This window comes from Panicum virgatum, chromosome 6K, assembly GCF_016808335.1.
Source record: "Panicum virgatum strain AP13 chromosome 6K, P.virgatum_v5, whole genome shotgun sequence".
In the NCBI taxonomy this organism is placed as follows: Eukaryota; Viridiplantae; Streptophyta; class Magnoliopsida; order Poales; family Poaceae; genus Panicum; species Panicum virgatum.
Genome location: NC_053141.1, coordinates 32,248,989 through 32,263,387, shown reverse-complemented (window position 1 = coordinate 32,263,387; position 14,399 = coordinate 32,248,989). Strand labels below are relative to the sequence as shown.

The 14,399-nt window shown below is 45.7% G+C and overlaps 1 protein-coding gene and 1 long non-coding RNA gene across 5 annotated transcripts; one reads left to right on the top strand and one right to left on the bottom strand.

The window, feature by feature from the left end:
- Nucleotides 1–2,145: 2,145 nt before the first annotated feature.
- Nucleotides 2,146–7,308, top strand: LOC120712217 (leucine-rich repeat receptor-like protein kinase PEPR2). The gene is made up of 2 exons (XM_039997937.1): nt 2,146–5,843; nt 5,926–7,308. Exons 1-2 carry the CDS (start codon nt 2,768–2,770, stop codon nt 6,264–6,266), a joined length of 3,417 nt encoding a protein of 1,138 aa, XP_039853871.1. The 5' UTR covers nt 2,146–2,767; the 3' UTR covers nt 6,267–7,308.
- Nucleotides 7,309–9,923: 2,615 nt separating this feature from the next.
- LOC120712216 lies at nt 9,924–13,273 on the bottom strand. 4 transcript variants are annotated; one of them, XR_005690763.1, is made up of 5 exons: nt 12,516–13,272; nt 12,306–12,421; nt 12,062–12,142; nt 11,765–11,891; nt 9,924–11,683 (listed from the first exon to the last, which is right to left on the bottom strand). It is a non-coding gene; the product is annotated as an uncharacterized LOC120712216 (long non-coding RNA). The 4 variants fall into 4 exon arrangements; XR_005690761.1 differs by having other exon boundaries at nt 12,062–12,421; nt 12,516–13,273; XR_005690762.1 differs by having other exon boundaries at nt 12,306–13,266.
- Between the last annotated feature and the right edge of the window lie 1,126 nt (nt 13,274–14,399).

The following is a 14,399-nucleotide window of genomic DNA, read 5'->3' as shown; positions in this document are numbered from 1 at the left end:
AGGAGGCGGAGGAGGATCCGGGCGTTGGCGGTGGATCCAGGTGTCGGTGGCGTTGGTGGAGGCGGCGGAGGAGTAGGATCAGGAGAAGGAGGAGGAGGTGGCAGCGGCGGCGGCGGCGAGGAGGAGGAGGTGGTGGTGGAGGAGGAGGAGGAGGTGGTGGTGGCGGCGGCGGCGGCGAGGAGGAGGGCGCGGAGGAGGAGGAGGAGGAGGTGGTGGTGGCGGCGGCGGCGAGGAGGAGGAGGAGGAGGAGGAGGAGGAGGAGGAGGAGGGGGAGGTGGCCGTTGCACGGAGGAGGAGGAGGAGAGGAGGAGGGCGCGGAGGAGGAGGAGGTGGCGGCGGCGGCGTTGAGGAGGAGGAGGTGGTGGTGGCGGCTGCGCGGAGGAGGAGGAGGAGGAGAGGAGGAGGGCGAGGAGCAAGGCGGGCGGAGGCGGGCGTATATAGAGTATTTGTAGAGGCGGGTGGGGACCCGGCCTGCCCTCACAAATCGGTTTGTAGGGGCGGGTGGGGGCCCGGCCCGCCCCAACAAATATTTTTACAAATTATTTAGAAAATTGAATTAATGCAAATAAAATAGTAAAACACATAATAAAATTGTGAAATTTTTACCATAGGAATATTGTGATATGTGTAACGTAGGAAAAAATTCAAAATCATATATCAAAGCATATAATGAATAAAAATTTTGAAACAACAATGTATACCTATATCACACTACTATGTCGTATAACTTAAGGCTAACTTTGTATTTTCAACACCCTTTAACACTAAACGTGTTGAATTGTATTTTTCATTTTTTTTACAATTCTAGATGACAGTACATGCTTATAGTAAAAATTGCACGTTGTTTTAAAGTATTTTACATCCCCATTTAAAATAAACAAATATTTGAAATAATTTAGAAAATCATTTGTAGGAGCGACTCACCCCCACCCGCCCCTAAAGATGACATCAATTTTCAGGGGCGGCTAAGGGGGTGAGCCGCCCCTACAAATGCCATGTTTAGGGGTGGACCATTTCTATAGTATCCGCGTCTCATTTATAGGAACGGATGACTTTTTGATCCGACTCTAAAAAAATCGCGGCGTTGCTACAAATTATTTTTGTAATTGTGTGTAAAACAAGCAATCAAACGCCGCTGACACAAAGAATAATGCAGATAATAGAATAATCACAACTTGCGAACAAGAGGATGCCTGCACCCAGTGGCGGAACCAGTATTAAGTCGAACCCCGGGCCAAGTTTTAAGTATAGACGTCCACAAACTCACAGTTCAAAAGATACATGAAAATATAAACGGAAAGATAGATAACATACAAAAAACACCATCGCGAAGTAATATATTTATTCTTCTTCAGCAATTGATCCAAGTCCTTCTTCAGCAATTGATCTAAGTCCAGAGGTAGAAGCTATTGCAAAATGAAAAAAATTTGGGCCGAACCCCGGGCCATGGCCCGGGTGGCCCGGGGTGTGCATCCGCCCCTGCCTGCACCTAAGCCCACTCATAATTAAATCTAGGGATCTAGCCGCCTCCACAGATCAGCAGGTGACACAACTGCACGACAAAGATTCCGAGCCCTAGAAAATCCCACTAGCACACATTCCTCCTGCCTATATTAAAAATTTTAAATACGCCTAAACCCTCACCTGTCTTTGTTCCCTTGCATTTGTGCTTCGAATATTAGCTTCGTCATCTCCTGTGGCTCTACTCTGTAGCTTTTTTTTTCAGGGGCTTGTGGTGGTTACCATGCATAGAGCTCTAGCGCCAAGAGTTAAGCTACATGATGATATCGTATATGCCTCAGCGGCTTAGTTCATGCTTGCCTCGAATAGTATAGGATCAGAAGTGAGTAAAGCTTGCACCAAGCAGGCACGGTAATCATAAGGGAATTAATGAGAAATAATATATAATTTCTCAAGACACATACTATGACTTCATCTATTAATTAATATCAAGATCAAGCCAGCCAATCTCTCGAATGTGTTCATACAAATAGCTAGATTTTGTGTGTGTGTTCGCAGCGCTAAGTGTGCATTCATCTATAAGCATCTATAACGGTGATTGTTTTTTAGAAAAGAAATATAGCAATACCATTTGGACGTTAGATTCTAACAAAAAAAACACCGTACAGTGATGAGCACAAATTTTATTTTTCTTATCTCATCTATTACAAGCTATCTTGTTCGTTTATCTAATGAAATGCCAAAGAATCCTATTCCTATATGTGGATTTATATATCGTTTGATTTTTGCTATTTCTAATTTTAATGATGTAGTTGTATCGTAGTTCTTGGATGGAGTCCTTTTTCTTAGTTGGTTATGTTTGGTTGCACAAGCTGCTCCACCACACCATGTATGGACATTGGACAATATCGGTTGAGAATTAGATTGTAAGGCACATCTTAGATCTTACATATGAAAAAGTGGAAAACGTACAGATAGTGAGCAAAGCCGTTGCTTTTTCTTAGTGTTTAAAAGATATTCTTTGATACTCACACACTTAAAAAAAAGTTCTGACAAAATAATGGTGACAGCTTTATTGTGTTCTGTTTACTTTTGGATGTTCCATTTCGCATCTTCTTCTCGGCATAGTACTTTTTTTTATTAAGTTTTATTCTTGGGCCTTAATGGTTGCGCGCGATGGCCTTCTTCTTCCTCCCTCCTCCCTCCTCCCTCCATATGAGCAGCCATCCACCAGCATCCAACTCGCACGCCGACCAAAGCAGCAGTCAAACGAAAAGGCTGACGAGCCCCAGCTCTTTCCTGACACATGTCGCGCGCGTCCTCCCTCACCCTCCTCTTCCTGCTGCTCCTCATTGCAATCCCGCCCGCCACCTCGGCCACCCCGCCGGCGTCGAACACCTCCGCCGCCGCCGTCCTCCTCTCCTTCCTCGCTGCCCTGCCGCCGGCCTCCCAGCGCCTCCTCCTCCCGTCATGGAACACCAGCGGCGGCGGCGCCAACTCGGCCGCGGCCGGCGCGCATTGCGCGTTCCGTGGCGTCACCTGCTCCGCGGCCGGCGCCGTGACCGCGCTCAACCTCACCGACGCCAGCCTCGCAGGGGACCTCGCGGCCTCGGCGCCGCTGCTCTGCGCGCTCCCGGAGCTCGCGGCGCTCGACCTGAGCCGGAACAACTTCACGGGCGCCGTCCCCGCCGCGCTCGCCGCGTGCTCCGGCGTCGCCACGCTTCTCTTCCCCGGCAACGCGCTCTCTGGCGCCCTTCCGCCGAAGCTGCTCTCCTCGCGCCAGCTCCAGAAGCTGGACCTCAGCTTCAACGCGCTCGCCGGAGAGATCCCGGCGCCCTCCGCCGGTGGCTCCTCGCCTCTGCAGTACCTCGACCTCAGCCACAACACCCTCTCCGGCGCCATCCCTTCCGAGCTCACCGCGCTCCCGGAGCTCAACCACTTGGACCTGGGCTTGAACCGCCTCTCCGGGCAATTGCCAGAGTTCCCGGTACATTGTGGGCTCCAGTTCCTCAGCGCCTACGGCAACCAGATCGCCGGTGAGCTCCCCCGGAGCCTCGGCAACTGCGGCAACCTCACCGTCCTGTTTCTGTCCACCAACAAGATTGGGGGAACGGTGCCAGATATCTTCGGCTCCCTACCGCGACTGCTGAAGCTGTACCTTGCCGACAATGCTTTCACCGGGGAGCTGCCGGCGAGCATCGGCAAGCTTGTCAATTTGGAGAAGCTGATGGTGTCCACAAACGGGTTCACTGGGCCTGTCCCGGACTCCATTGGGAATTGTCAGTCACTGACAACATTGTGGATGCATTCCAATCAGTTCAACGGCTCGATTCCGGCGCATATTGGCAATCTCAGCAGATTAGAGTGGTTCACTCTCAAGGATAATCTTATCACAGGCACTATTCCGCCCGAATTAGGCAAGTGCCAGGAATTGACCCAGCTTGAGCTCCACAACAACTGCCTTTCTGGGGTCATACCGCCAGAGATCGCCCAGCTAAGGAAGCTGAAACTGCTGTCCCTCTTCAAGAACAGGCTTGAGGGACCTGTCCCCGCGGCATTGTGGCGAATGGGTGGCTTGGACGAATTGCATCTCTACAATAATAGCCTAAGTGGAGAGGTTCCTGCAGAGATTACTCTTATGAGTAGCCTAAGAAACCTCACCCTTGCATACAACAACTTCAGCGGTGAGCTCCCACAAGCCCTTGGCTTCAACACAACGCCAGGACTTCAGTCGCTTGATTTCACTGGCAACCACTTCGGTGGTACAATTCCATCTGGCCTCTGCAGTGGAGGTCAGCTGAAGGTTCTCGATCTTGGGCACAACCAATTTACTGGGGGCATTCCCAGTGACATTTTCAAGTGCCAGTCTCTCTGGAGGGTCCAACTGGGGGACAATCTATTCACTGGGAGCTTGCCTTCAGATCTGGGGATAAACACTGGGTGGTCTTTTGTGAAGTTGAATGGCAATCGGTTTGAGGGAAGGATACCAGGTGTGTTTGGTTCATGGCGCAACCTCACAGTACTTGATTTATCTGGCAACAAATTCTCTGGTACAATACCACGTGAGCTCGGTGCTCTAAGCATTCTTGGGGTTCTGCGCTTGTCGTCAAACAGACTGACAGGATCAATACCACAAGAGTTGGGAAACTGCAAGAGGCTTTTCCATTTGGATCTCCAAAACAACTTTCTTAATGGAAGTATACCCACAGAGATCATAGCACTAGATAGTCTGAAGAATCTTTTACTTGGGGGAAACAAGCTCAGTGGAGGGATTCCAGACTCCTTTGCTGCAACTCAGGATCTTCTTGAGTTGCAGCTTGGCAGCAATTCTTTGGAAGGAGCTATCCCATGGAGCTTAGGCAATCTTCAGTTCATCTCCCAAATAGTAAACATCAGCAACAACAGATTGAGCGGCCAAATCCCAAGTAGCCTCGGCAACCTAAAGATGCTGGAAATGCTTGACTTGTCCAAGAATTCTTTGTCTGGCCCAATTCCATCACAACTGAACAACATGATCTCTCTAACTTTTGTGAACTTGTCGTTCAATGATTTCTCCGGTCAGCTCCCTTCTGGCTGGGTTAAGATTGCTGAACGGTCACCAGATGGCTTCTCGGGAAATCCTCATTTGTGCATACAATCTGAAAATGCACCTTGTTCCAAGAATCGGTCTGGGAGACAGAGAAGGAGCAACATTCGAATAATTGTAGCATTGCTAGTGTCAGCTCTCGCTGTCATGGCTTCTGGGCTATGTTTTATTCATTACATGGTGAAGAGGTCGCGGCGTCGATTGGCAAACCATGTCTCAGTGCGGGGCTTGGACACAACAGAATTACCAGAAGACTTGACCTATGATGACATCCTCCGAGCCACTGATAACTGGAGCGAGAAGTATGTGATTGGAAGAGGACGGCATGGCACAGTGTATCGGACAGAGTTTGCTCCAGGAAGGCTGTGCGCAGTCAAGACAGTTGATCTTTCCCAGTTCAAGTTCCCAATTGAGATGAAGATTCTTAACATGGTAAAGCATCGGAACATCGTGAAGATGGAGGGTTATTGCATCCGTGGCAACTTTGGCATAATTCTTTCTGAGTACATGCCTGAGGGGACACTCTTTGAGCTATTGCATCAAAGGAAACCTCAAGTGCCCCTCGACTGGAAGGTCCGGCATCAGATCGCCCTAGGTGCAGCACAGGGCTTGTCCTATCTTCACCATGACTGTGTGCCTATGATTGTTCATAGGGATATCAAATCAAGCAACATACTGATGGACACTGAGTTGGTGCCTAAGTTAGCAGACTTTGGCATGGGCAAGATTGTAGGTGAAGATGATGCAGATGCGACAGTGTCTGTTGTTGCTGGCACCCTTGGCTACATTGCTCCAGGTGACTTTCCTACTTTCAGATACATATTCCAACTCCAATATCACATTGTCTCAATCTTTTGTTTACCTTTTCTTTCCCCCAGAGCATGGATACAACACAAGATTGACTGAGAAGAGTGATGTCTACAGTTATGGTGTGGTGCTACTCGAACTCTTGTGCAGGAAGATGCCCATTGATCCTGCATTTGGAGACGGTGTGGACATTGTGGCATGGATAACATCAAACTTGGTGCACGAAGATCACTGCAGCGTGATGAACTGTCTGGATGAGGAGATCTTGTACTGGCCCGAAGATGAGCAGGCAAAGGCATTTGACTTGCTGGATCTGGCGATATCCTGCACTCAAGTGGCATTCCAATCCAGGCCATCCATGAGGGAGGTGGTAAGCAGCTTGATGAGGATAGAAGATCAGTATAGCAAATGAAGAGAAGCTGTCAATTTAGTTATATATGAGATGAAATGTCTTCGAATAATGATGCATATGATTGAAACCACAATTGTACAGTTTCTTAAAGGGTGCTGTGATTATTTGTCAAAGATTTAGCTTGATATTGTACAAACTAGACTCAGAAACTACAGTAAACAGCATCGCAGAAAAAAATGTTGATTATCGCTAACAATATTGGTTACAGCAAGTGATCGAGGTATCAAGTACTATATTACAGCATCAACCAACTCCTGGTTACTTCGATCATGCTTCTGATCAGCCTGATGCATTTGCAGTACTTTGTCAAAGGCATGTTATTATCAATAATAGAGTAATCTTACTGTTTCAAAAACATCAAGTTTATATTCCCCAGAGGGAAAAGCAACAGAAGAAGCATTCGACACATTTGAAGTTTATGCTTCATTTAGAACCCAATCTGGATACAAGCAACAGTGTAAATTACAATATCGATTCAGACTGTGTTACCTAAATGTCCATCGAGCAGTTTGGGGGCATGGAGAAAAGTGTATTAAGAGGCTGCATTCGTAGTGTGACCATTAGGACCTGCAATTGGTTTGGCTCTTCGTCTCCATGGACTATGTTTCTGAAAATTTTGAGAAAAAAAGGTTGCTATTCAGGCTCGGAAAGATAAACGGAGGCCTAATCACAGAGTCTGAACAGCTTCTGTGCCCACTCATCCTGCAGACCTGCACGGCATCTTAATCCCTGGCCTCTCCAAGATACAAGAGCACCCGTCGGGGAGGGAGGCAGGCAGAAGAGGGATACGGGCCGAACAAAAACTACATCCCGTAGTTTCACATTGTCAGCATTTGCTTGGCTGAGATTTGAAGATAACGATTGCACCATTGATGGAAAAAATTGGATGCTTCCCCTTGGTAATTTATTCTTGGATCAATGTGTAATTTATGGATACTGGTACATTTTTGTGTAATTTATGAATACTGGAGTGCTTTGTGAACAAGTGATGAATGTGATCATGTTCTTGCTTCAATGTTTGAATGTTCAGGAGCTCCATTTATGAATACTGTGCAATTGAATGTGAACAGGTGATCAATCCTGGAATTGCATTTTAGACACCAACGCTGGACATAAAAGTTTTATACCTATGGGTTCATTGTTCTTTACAAATCATTTATTGTTCAGATATTTTTTCAAGCCATGAAGTATCCTGGAATTTAGGGGTGCAAGTGGATAACCCTTAGGTGCACCTCCAACTCTCCTTAATTCAAAATATTGTACTAATTTTCAAGATATTTGTTTAATGGAAAAATTAAGAGGGTTGGAGGTGCCCCTGCGGGTCACCCATTGGCACCCCTACTGGAATTGCATCTGTCACAGTGTATTGATCACTTTTTCAGGCCATGAAGTATCCTGGAAGTGTTGGACAAGGCCTGTCAGATTCAAGCAGATACAGCAATTTCTTTGCTTTCTGCTAAAACTTCTGTGTTCAATGTTTTCTGGAACAGACACCTATTCAGATGGAATTCCAGGTAATTTTTTACCTCCCATTCTGAAGAATCCCATGTAGAAGAGATATCGAATGTATTCCTAGTTTGTGAATTCAACTTAGGCCTACACAAGAAATTTTGTACCTTTTGGTTACGAGATAAGGTGTTAGCGGGACATAAAATTCATTCATCTCCTTGGAACAGTTATCTCTTCCCTCAAGCCTGAATACACAACTGATAGATTGGCCGCACCATGAATGCATCCCTCAAGCATGCCTGATTGTGAAGATTCATCCTTTTGCTGATCTTCCCCCTTTTCAACTGCACCAGAAAAACAAAAAAACAAAAAATAGATATTTTAATTTTCAGATGTTATACTTGATGCAATACTCCCAAACTAAGCTCTACAAAACAAAAAGCAAGTGTCATGCCTGTCATGGAACTTATGATTGCAGCAAGAAAAGCCGTTCCTGAATTACAATTGCAGTATGGCTGCCTGTGAAAGGAATTTTTGTTTCTTTGCATATCACAATCAAACAATAACTAGCTGCTTACTAAAGTTGTGTAGCACCAAGATTTTCAGCAAAGATCTGCTGCAGGCTGATGCAGCGGGTGTGTTTGGTTGGGGAACGGAACGGGATAGAACCGCTCCGTCCCATGTTGGTTCAAGAACGGAGGAGCCGAGCCATCCTATCCTAATAAGAGAATATTCTATCTGTATTCGGGATGGCTCGATTCCAAAAAAGATCGATCGAATGGAGCCATCCCACTTCGATGGCGCCTGATGCCGTCACGCGGCCGAGAGAAGCGAGAGGACGCCGCGAGCGAGCAGATACAGCGAGCGGAGGCTCGCGGTCGCGGAGCGGAAACGAGGGCGGCGGCGCGAACGGGCGGCAGCAGCGGCGCTCGTGCTCGTGCCCGCGGCGGCGGCGGCGCTCGCGAGCACGCGACGGGGTGAGCGAGCGGGCGCCGGGCAGAGGCGGCGAGCACACGCGGCCGCAGCGGTTGCGGGATTTTTTTTATTTTAATACAAATTTTTAATGTAATTACAGAATACTTCAGATCACAAAAATTTCAAAAATATATTCCTATCGTCTATCCAGTGGACGAAATTTAAATTTTGTCTATCCACTGGATGAAATATAGTAATTTCGTCTGTTCGGTAGACGAAATCTAATTTTCGTCTACCGGATAGACAAAATATACATTTGCATGATGAAATTTATATATTTTTTGACGACGAAATCTAAATTTCGTCTCGTCACCAGAGCATGACCACTTCACCAGACCGCGGCGCACTCGACTCGTCGGCGGCGACGACCCAGTCGGCAGCGGCCCTTCAGTCTCCACACACACACTCTCTGTCGTCATCTCTCTATCACTCGCCTCAGCTCAATCTGCTGCTGTCTGGTCGCACGTGCTATCAAGGGAAACTGGAACACGGCAACTGGAACACATGCTCGATCTGTGTGGAGAGCAGCAGCGCAGCTAAATTCCGTCCGATCAGGAGACAAAATATAGATTTCGTCTAGTGAAAGGACGAAATCTAAATTTCGTCTAGAAATATATAGATTTCGTCATGCAAATGTATATTTCGCCTATCCGGTAAACGAAAAATAGATTTCGTCTACCGAACAGATGAAATTACTATATTTCGTTCAGTGGGTAGACAAAATTTAAATTTCGTCTACTTGGTAGACGATAGAGATATATTTTTAAAATTTTTGTGACCTGAAGTATTATTCTATAATTACGTTAAAAATGTGTATTAAAATAAAAAAAATTCGTGGTGGCGCGAGCGACTGAGCAGGTGTTCTGCTAATTAGCAAGCGCGCGCCAGGATGGAAGCTAGCGAGCGATTTCAGACAGCTATTAACTTTCCCTTTTGGTGCATCGGGCGAATTTCCTTTTCTGGTTTCTTCTTCCCGCAGGCATGCCTATCTCCGTCTCCCACACCCAACCCCACCTCACGCACGATCCGACATCCATTTCCTTTCAATGCCTTTTATTTCGGTGGTTTCACTTTTTCAAGCTTTTTAACGTTTCGGGACCGTTGGAAAGTAGGGAAATAAAATGGGTGGGGGATTTAAATTAAAAGCAAGTTTCAAAATAAATTCTGTGAAGAAAAAATAAATAAATTAAAAAAAGAGAAACATTGCTACGTCATAGCATTGGAATGTATGTATAGATACGAAATCTTATGAATATAACTTTATCACGTAAGTTTTAGGGATGAAAAATAAGTATCAACTTGTCCAAGAAAAACAGTATATAAAATACAAGTAATTGACATCATCTGTTCCCCATAAAAAGGGTCTAATCATCCATTTGAAAAAAAAAACTCCACGCACAGGCTCGTGTCAGTTCATGGTTGCCCTGAAAAAATAAAAATAAAATAGAAAAACAAATACCACACAAGGCACAAGTGAAAAAAATGATTAGATTAGGAGAAAACTGGGCACAAGTGTTACCACACAAAAAAAAACTAGTCATAGAAAAGGGGAACAAGGTTCTAATTTATGAAAAAAAACTCAACTAACTCATGATGCTTGAAACACTTCCAAAAACTACTGGCATGTTCAGTATATCAACTCTTGTAGACCTTCTATGTACTTGCTTGAAAAAGATTAGTATCTACTGAAAAGATTAGTATCAAGATTTACCAAATAAAACTGATTTCCAACAAAAGACATATAATTAAACTATAAAAATTCAATCCTAACCATGAAAAATGTCGATACATTGAAGGCCGACCTTCTCTGTAGCATCTATGTAGGAACTTATATGCAGAACTTGCAAAGAAACTTTTTTCTAAATAACTTGTACCTATACCTTTTGTGCAGGCTTTTGTAGACAAACTTTTTATGTAGACAAACATATGTGGCAAACATGTTCAATAAAATAAAATATATATGCATAAACAAAATTTATATACACAAATTTATATAAACAAATCTGTAAGTTATCACAATAAAGTCATGTAACAGCAGTTTAACTTGTCACATAAAGTTTGCATGCATAGGTAAGGCCATAGATTTTGTATAACTTCTGTATTAGCAAAATTTTCAAATATATTAACTTGTTGCATATAGTTTGTCCATATAATTTGCCAGACAAAAGTTTGTGCACATAAGTTGTAGCCATAATTTGTAGAGCAAATTTATAATGAGAGACAAGCTAACAATTTACAGTAGAACTTATGTATATAACTTATGAAAATAACTTGTAATATAAGCTAGCTAATAAGTGAACTTATATTGAAACAAAGTATATAAGGCAATGCTATGATGCAAAACTAATAATTTTCAACACATAAATGAATAACTTGTGCTGGAGACATAACTTGTGGTCATAACATGCTGACAAGAACTTATATTGAAGCAATCTAATGTTCATGAAAACAAAGATATAACTTGCAGCTATAACTTGTATAAGAAAGAAATTTGTAATAACCTAAATGCTAATAAGTTCCCGAGAGGGCTTACATTGAAACAAACTATATAACACAATGGTTCTAATGCATAACTTATAATCTTAAATGGAAGAACATTTATTTGAGCAAAAATTTTAAACATAGAACTTTTGGATATGAGTTGCAGACAAAAACTTGTGGCTATAACTTGCAGAGAAAAACTTGTACGGAAACAATAATTTATATATTACTAGCAGAACTTGTATACATAAACTAGGGGCACTTCCATATGTTTTGAAAAATCAACCAGAAGAAATCAGCCTCTGCCTCGTTCCGATTTAAATGTGCCTATGCATGGCCTGCCCTCATCAGCCAAGCGATATCATGATATGAAAAAAGAGAGGCGGGAATGGAAAAGGCTTAGTACATGTACATCTATAAAAAGCTGCAACTACTAGAGCACGATCTGACACCTGAGAATGGAGCCTCTGAAAATTCTTGCAGCCAGAACCGTCTGGTCTTAAAGCGCATTCCTTCATATGGTACAAGCCGATAAATTGTTAGCCTGGAAGAGCAAGATAGCAAAGAAAGCAAGTGCACTAGATAGGAACCACCTATTGTCTCTTGACTACTTTGCTACTGCTGAGTTGTCCGCTGCTACCCCTTCACCAGGAGAAAAAATTTTCTCCTTTCAGAAAGGGCAAATGGGTGTCTCCATCCACAAGCAACTTGGGAAATTTTCTGCATAGACCCAACTAATAAACGGAGGTCCGCAAAATTGCCATTTCACATGAATCGATGATGGACTACTATTATTGTGGCTATGACTTTTTGTGATAGATGTACTACATGGATCATTTTAGTTGAACACAAAAGTTCAGCGTAGACTATACCAAAATCACATGACGTACCTGTTTCTATGAAAAAATGGACTTCTATTCCTGTACTGGGGAGCAGTGATCATCATTGTTGCCAACTCCAACTTGTCCAAGCTGCGGGCTCAATATATGAGAGATAATTAGTATAAATAATGACAACCTCAGATGGATAAGTGAAACATCTATATCACTGATCGATGCAATGCATTTCTAAGGCACTATGCTTGAATCAATCTCTGCAAGCATGTTCCTACAAATATTCTCGAGCTACAGCCACCTCTTGAGCACCATCTCCTCCATCCGCCGGCCTTGAACCTCGTCAAACTCTATCTCCTCCATCTAAGTAATCCCGATTCAACTGCACTCTGCCATGGCTCCGCCCTCATCGGCTTACTGAACTCAGATCCAGAGAAAAGGGAAGGGTTGGAGAGGCATGTAAGAAGATAACATGGAGAAGGGGGGAGGGGAGCAAGGGGCGACGATTCACCAGGTATCACTTCCTGTCCGGTCCAATGGAGGCCACGGACCCTTCAATCCTCGTTGCGCGTTCGGTGCCATCATCCGCTTCGCCATGGCCCCAACCCCCTTCGCTGTGCCGGTCGCCACTGCGCTTCTCCACAGGCACCAACACCCCCGTCTCCTTCGTTGGGCACCCCGCACGCTGCGCGGCATGGCGCTCCAACAGTCGTGTCCCGCGTCTGGATCTCGATGCCCTCGCCACCGCTCCACCCCACCATAGCAGCGGCAAGCGCCGGAAGTAGGCTCGAGCCCCCCCCCCCCCCCCCCCCCCCTGCGTCTCGAGGAGATCAGCGGTTCCCGACGGCGGGGGCGCGAGCGTCATGCGTAGGCCCGATCCGCCTCCCCGGCGGCGCGTGGAGATCGGTGGTTCCTGTCGGCGGCGGGGCGATCATCGGGCGTAGGCCCGAGCCGCCTCCCCGGCAGCGCGAGGAGAACGGCGGTTCCCGGCGGCAGCGGGGCGAGGATCTCGGGGGCTCGCTACGGCGGCGTCTGTAATTGGGGACGAGAACGGGCAAGACTCGCGAGAGAGAGAGAGCGTGTGAGGAAGTAATTAATTTTCTGTGGGCCCCGGCCGGCGAGAGAGAGAGAGAGAGAGGCGCGAGCGTGCGGAGGAGCGGCGGGGCGGTACGAACACGCGCGAAGCAGAGCGAGCACACGACGGCGGCGCGAGCGTGAGGAGCAGCTGCAAGGAAACGGCGGCAGCACCACGAGCATGCGGATGCCGAGGGACAGGGAAGGAATGAGGATGTCTATTTTTCGTTGACTGCTAGGGGGCCCGACAATCACGGAGTTAACGACCATGTTTACTCTTGGTTCCAATCCCTCCAACCAAATAAAGAATGGAGTCATTCTATTCCTTCAACCAAATATAGGCTAAATCATCACATCCCTAAAACTAAGAATGAAACCGTTCCGTTCTACCCCACTCCAACCAAACACTGACCAAACACATCCTCTTAAACATGAGCCAAATACAAACCAAACACATCCTCCTGAACATGAGCAATGAAACTGGTATATATAGTGCTTGCTACTGACCAGCGAGGAGTGAGGAAACTGAAGACGTCGTGTTTGCTACTTTGCTGTGGTTGTGCTTTTAGTGTGCTACGGTCTCTTTCTTTCTCTTGATCTTTTTGTTTCTTTTGCTGCGATAAATAAACTTTGGGTTACCTAAAACTTCGGAGTAGTTGGCTATCAGATAATGCAGTAAGGTTTCAGTAAGTTGCATACATGGCAGGATATATAAAAAGATGAGAGAAAGATCACTTAAAATTTGAATAGTTTTTATGCTGGATGCCATTGACGATCCTTAAGTGCAAAATATGACCGTCAACTATGCTCATAATAATAGGAAAAAATCATACACCTTACTTGCGTATTTGTATCACTAACCTAGCTCTACAGTAGTTTTGCCAATCTCACTATTTCAGATATACAAGTTTGAAATAAGATGAAAACACGCAAAAAAATACCACAAGAATGCACAGAATATTGTATCCGGCGTGCCCACAACCCTGACCAAACGGGCGCGCCAAGAAACGCACCAATGAAGATCAATACCATGGCCCACAGGTCAGCGAGCCAGGGGAGGTAGAGCCGGGGAGGCGCCACCTAGGGGTTGGCCGATCCCTAGGTTCGGCCGAACCTGGACTGCAACCAGTCCAGGTGCATTTTGACATGGCGTGCCCCCTATTCATCCTCAACCGCGTGGCAAAGGTTTCCATTCAAAGGGATGGCCGGAACCGGCCTTGAAGACTAGGAGGCCCACTCCCTCTCATTCAACACACACCACAACTCAAGCCTCTATCCCTCTATCACTTGCTACTTGTAATCCCTAGGGCTAGTGGAGCTA

What these genes read in the sequence shown, in the direction of transcription:
- LOC120712217 (XM_039997937.1), top strand. Translation starts at nt 2,768, where the DNA reads ATGTCGCGCGCGTCCTCCCTCACCCTCCTCTTCCTGCTGCTCCTCATT. An exon ending in CCTTGGCTACATTGCTCCAG is followed by an intron (nt 5,844 to 5,925) that starts GTGACTTTCCTA and finishes TCTTTCCCCCAG; the next exon opens with AGCATGGATACAACACAAGA.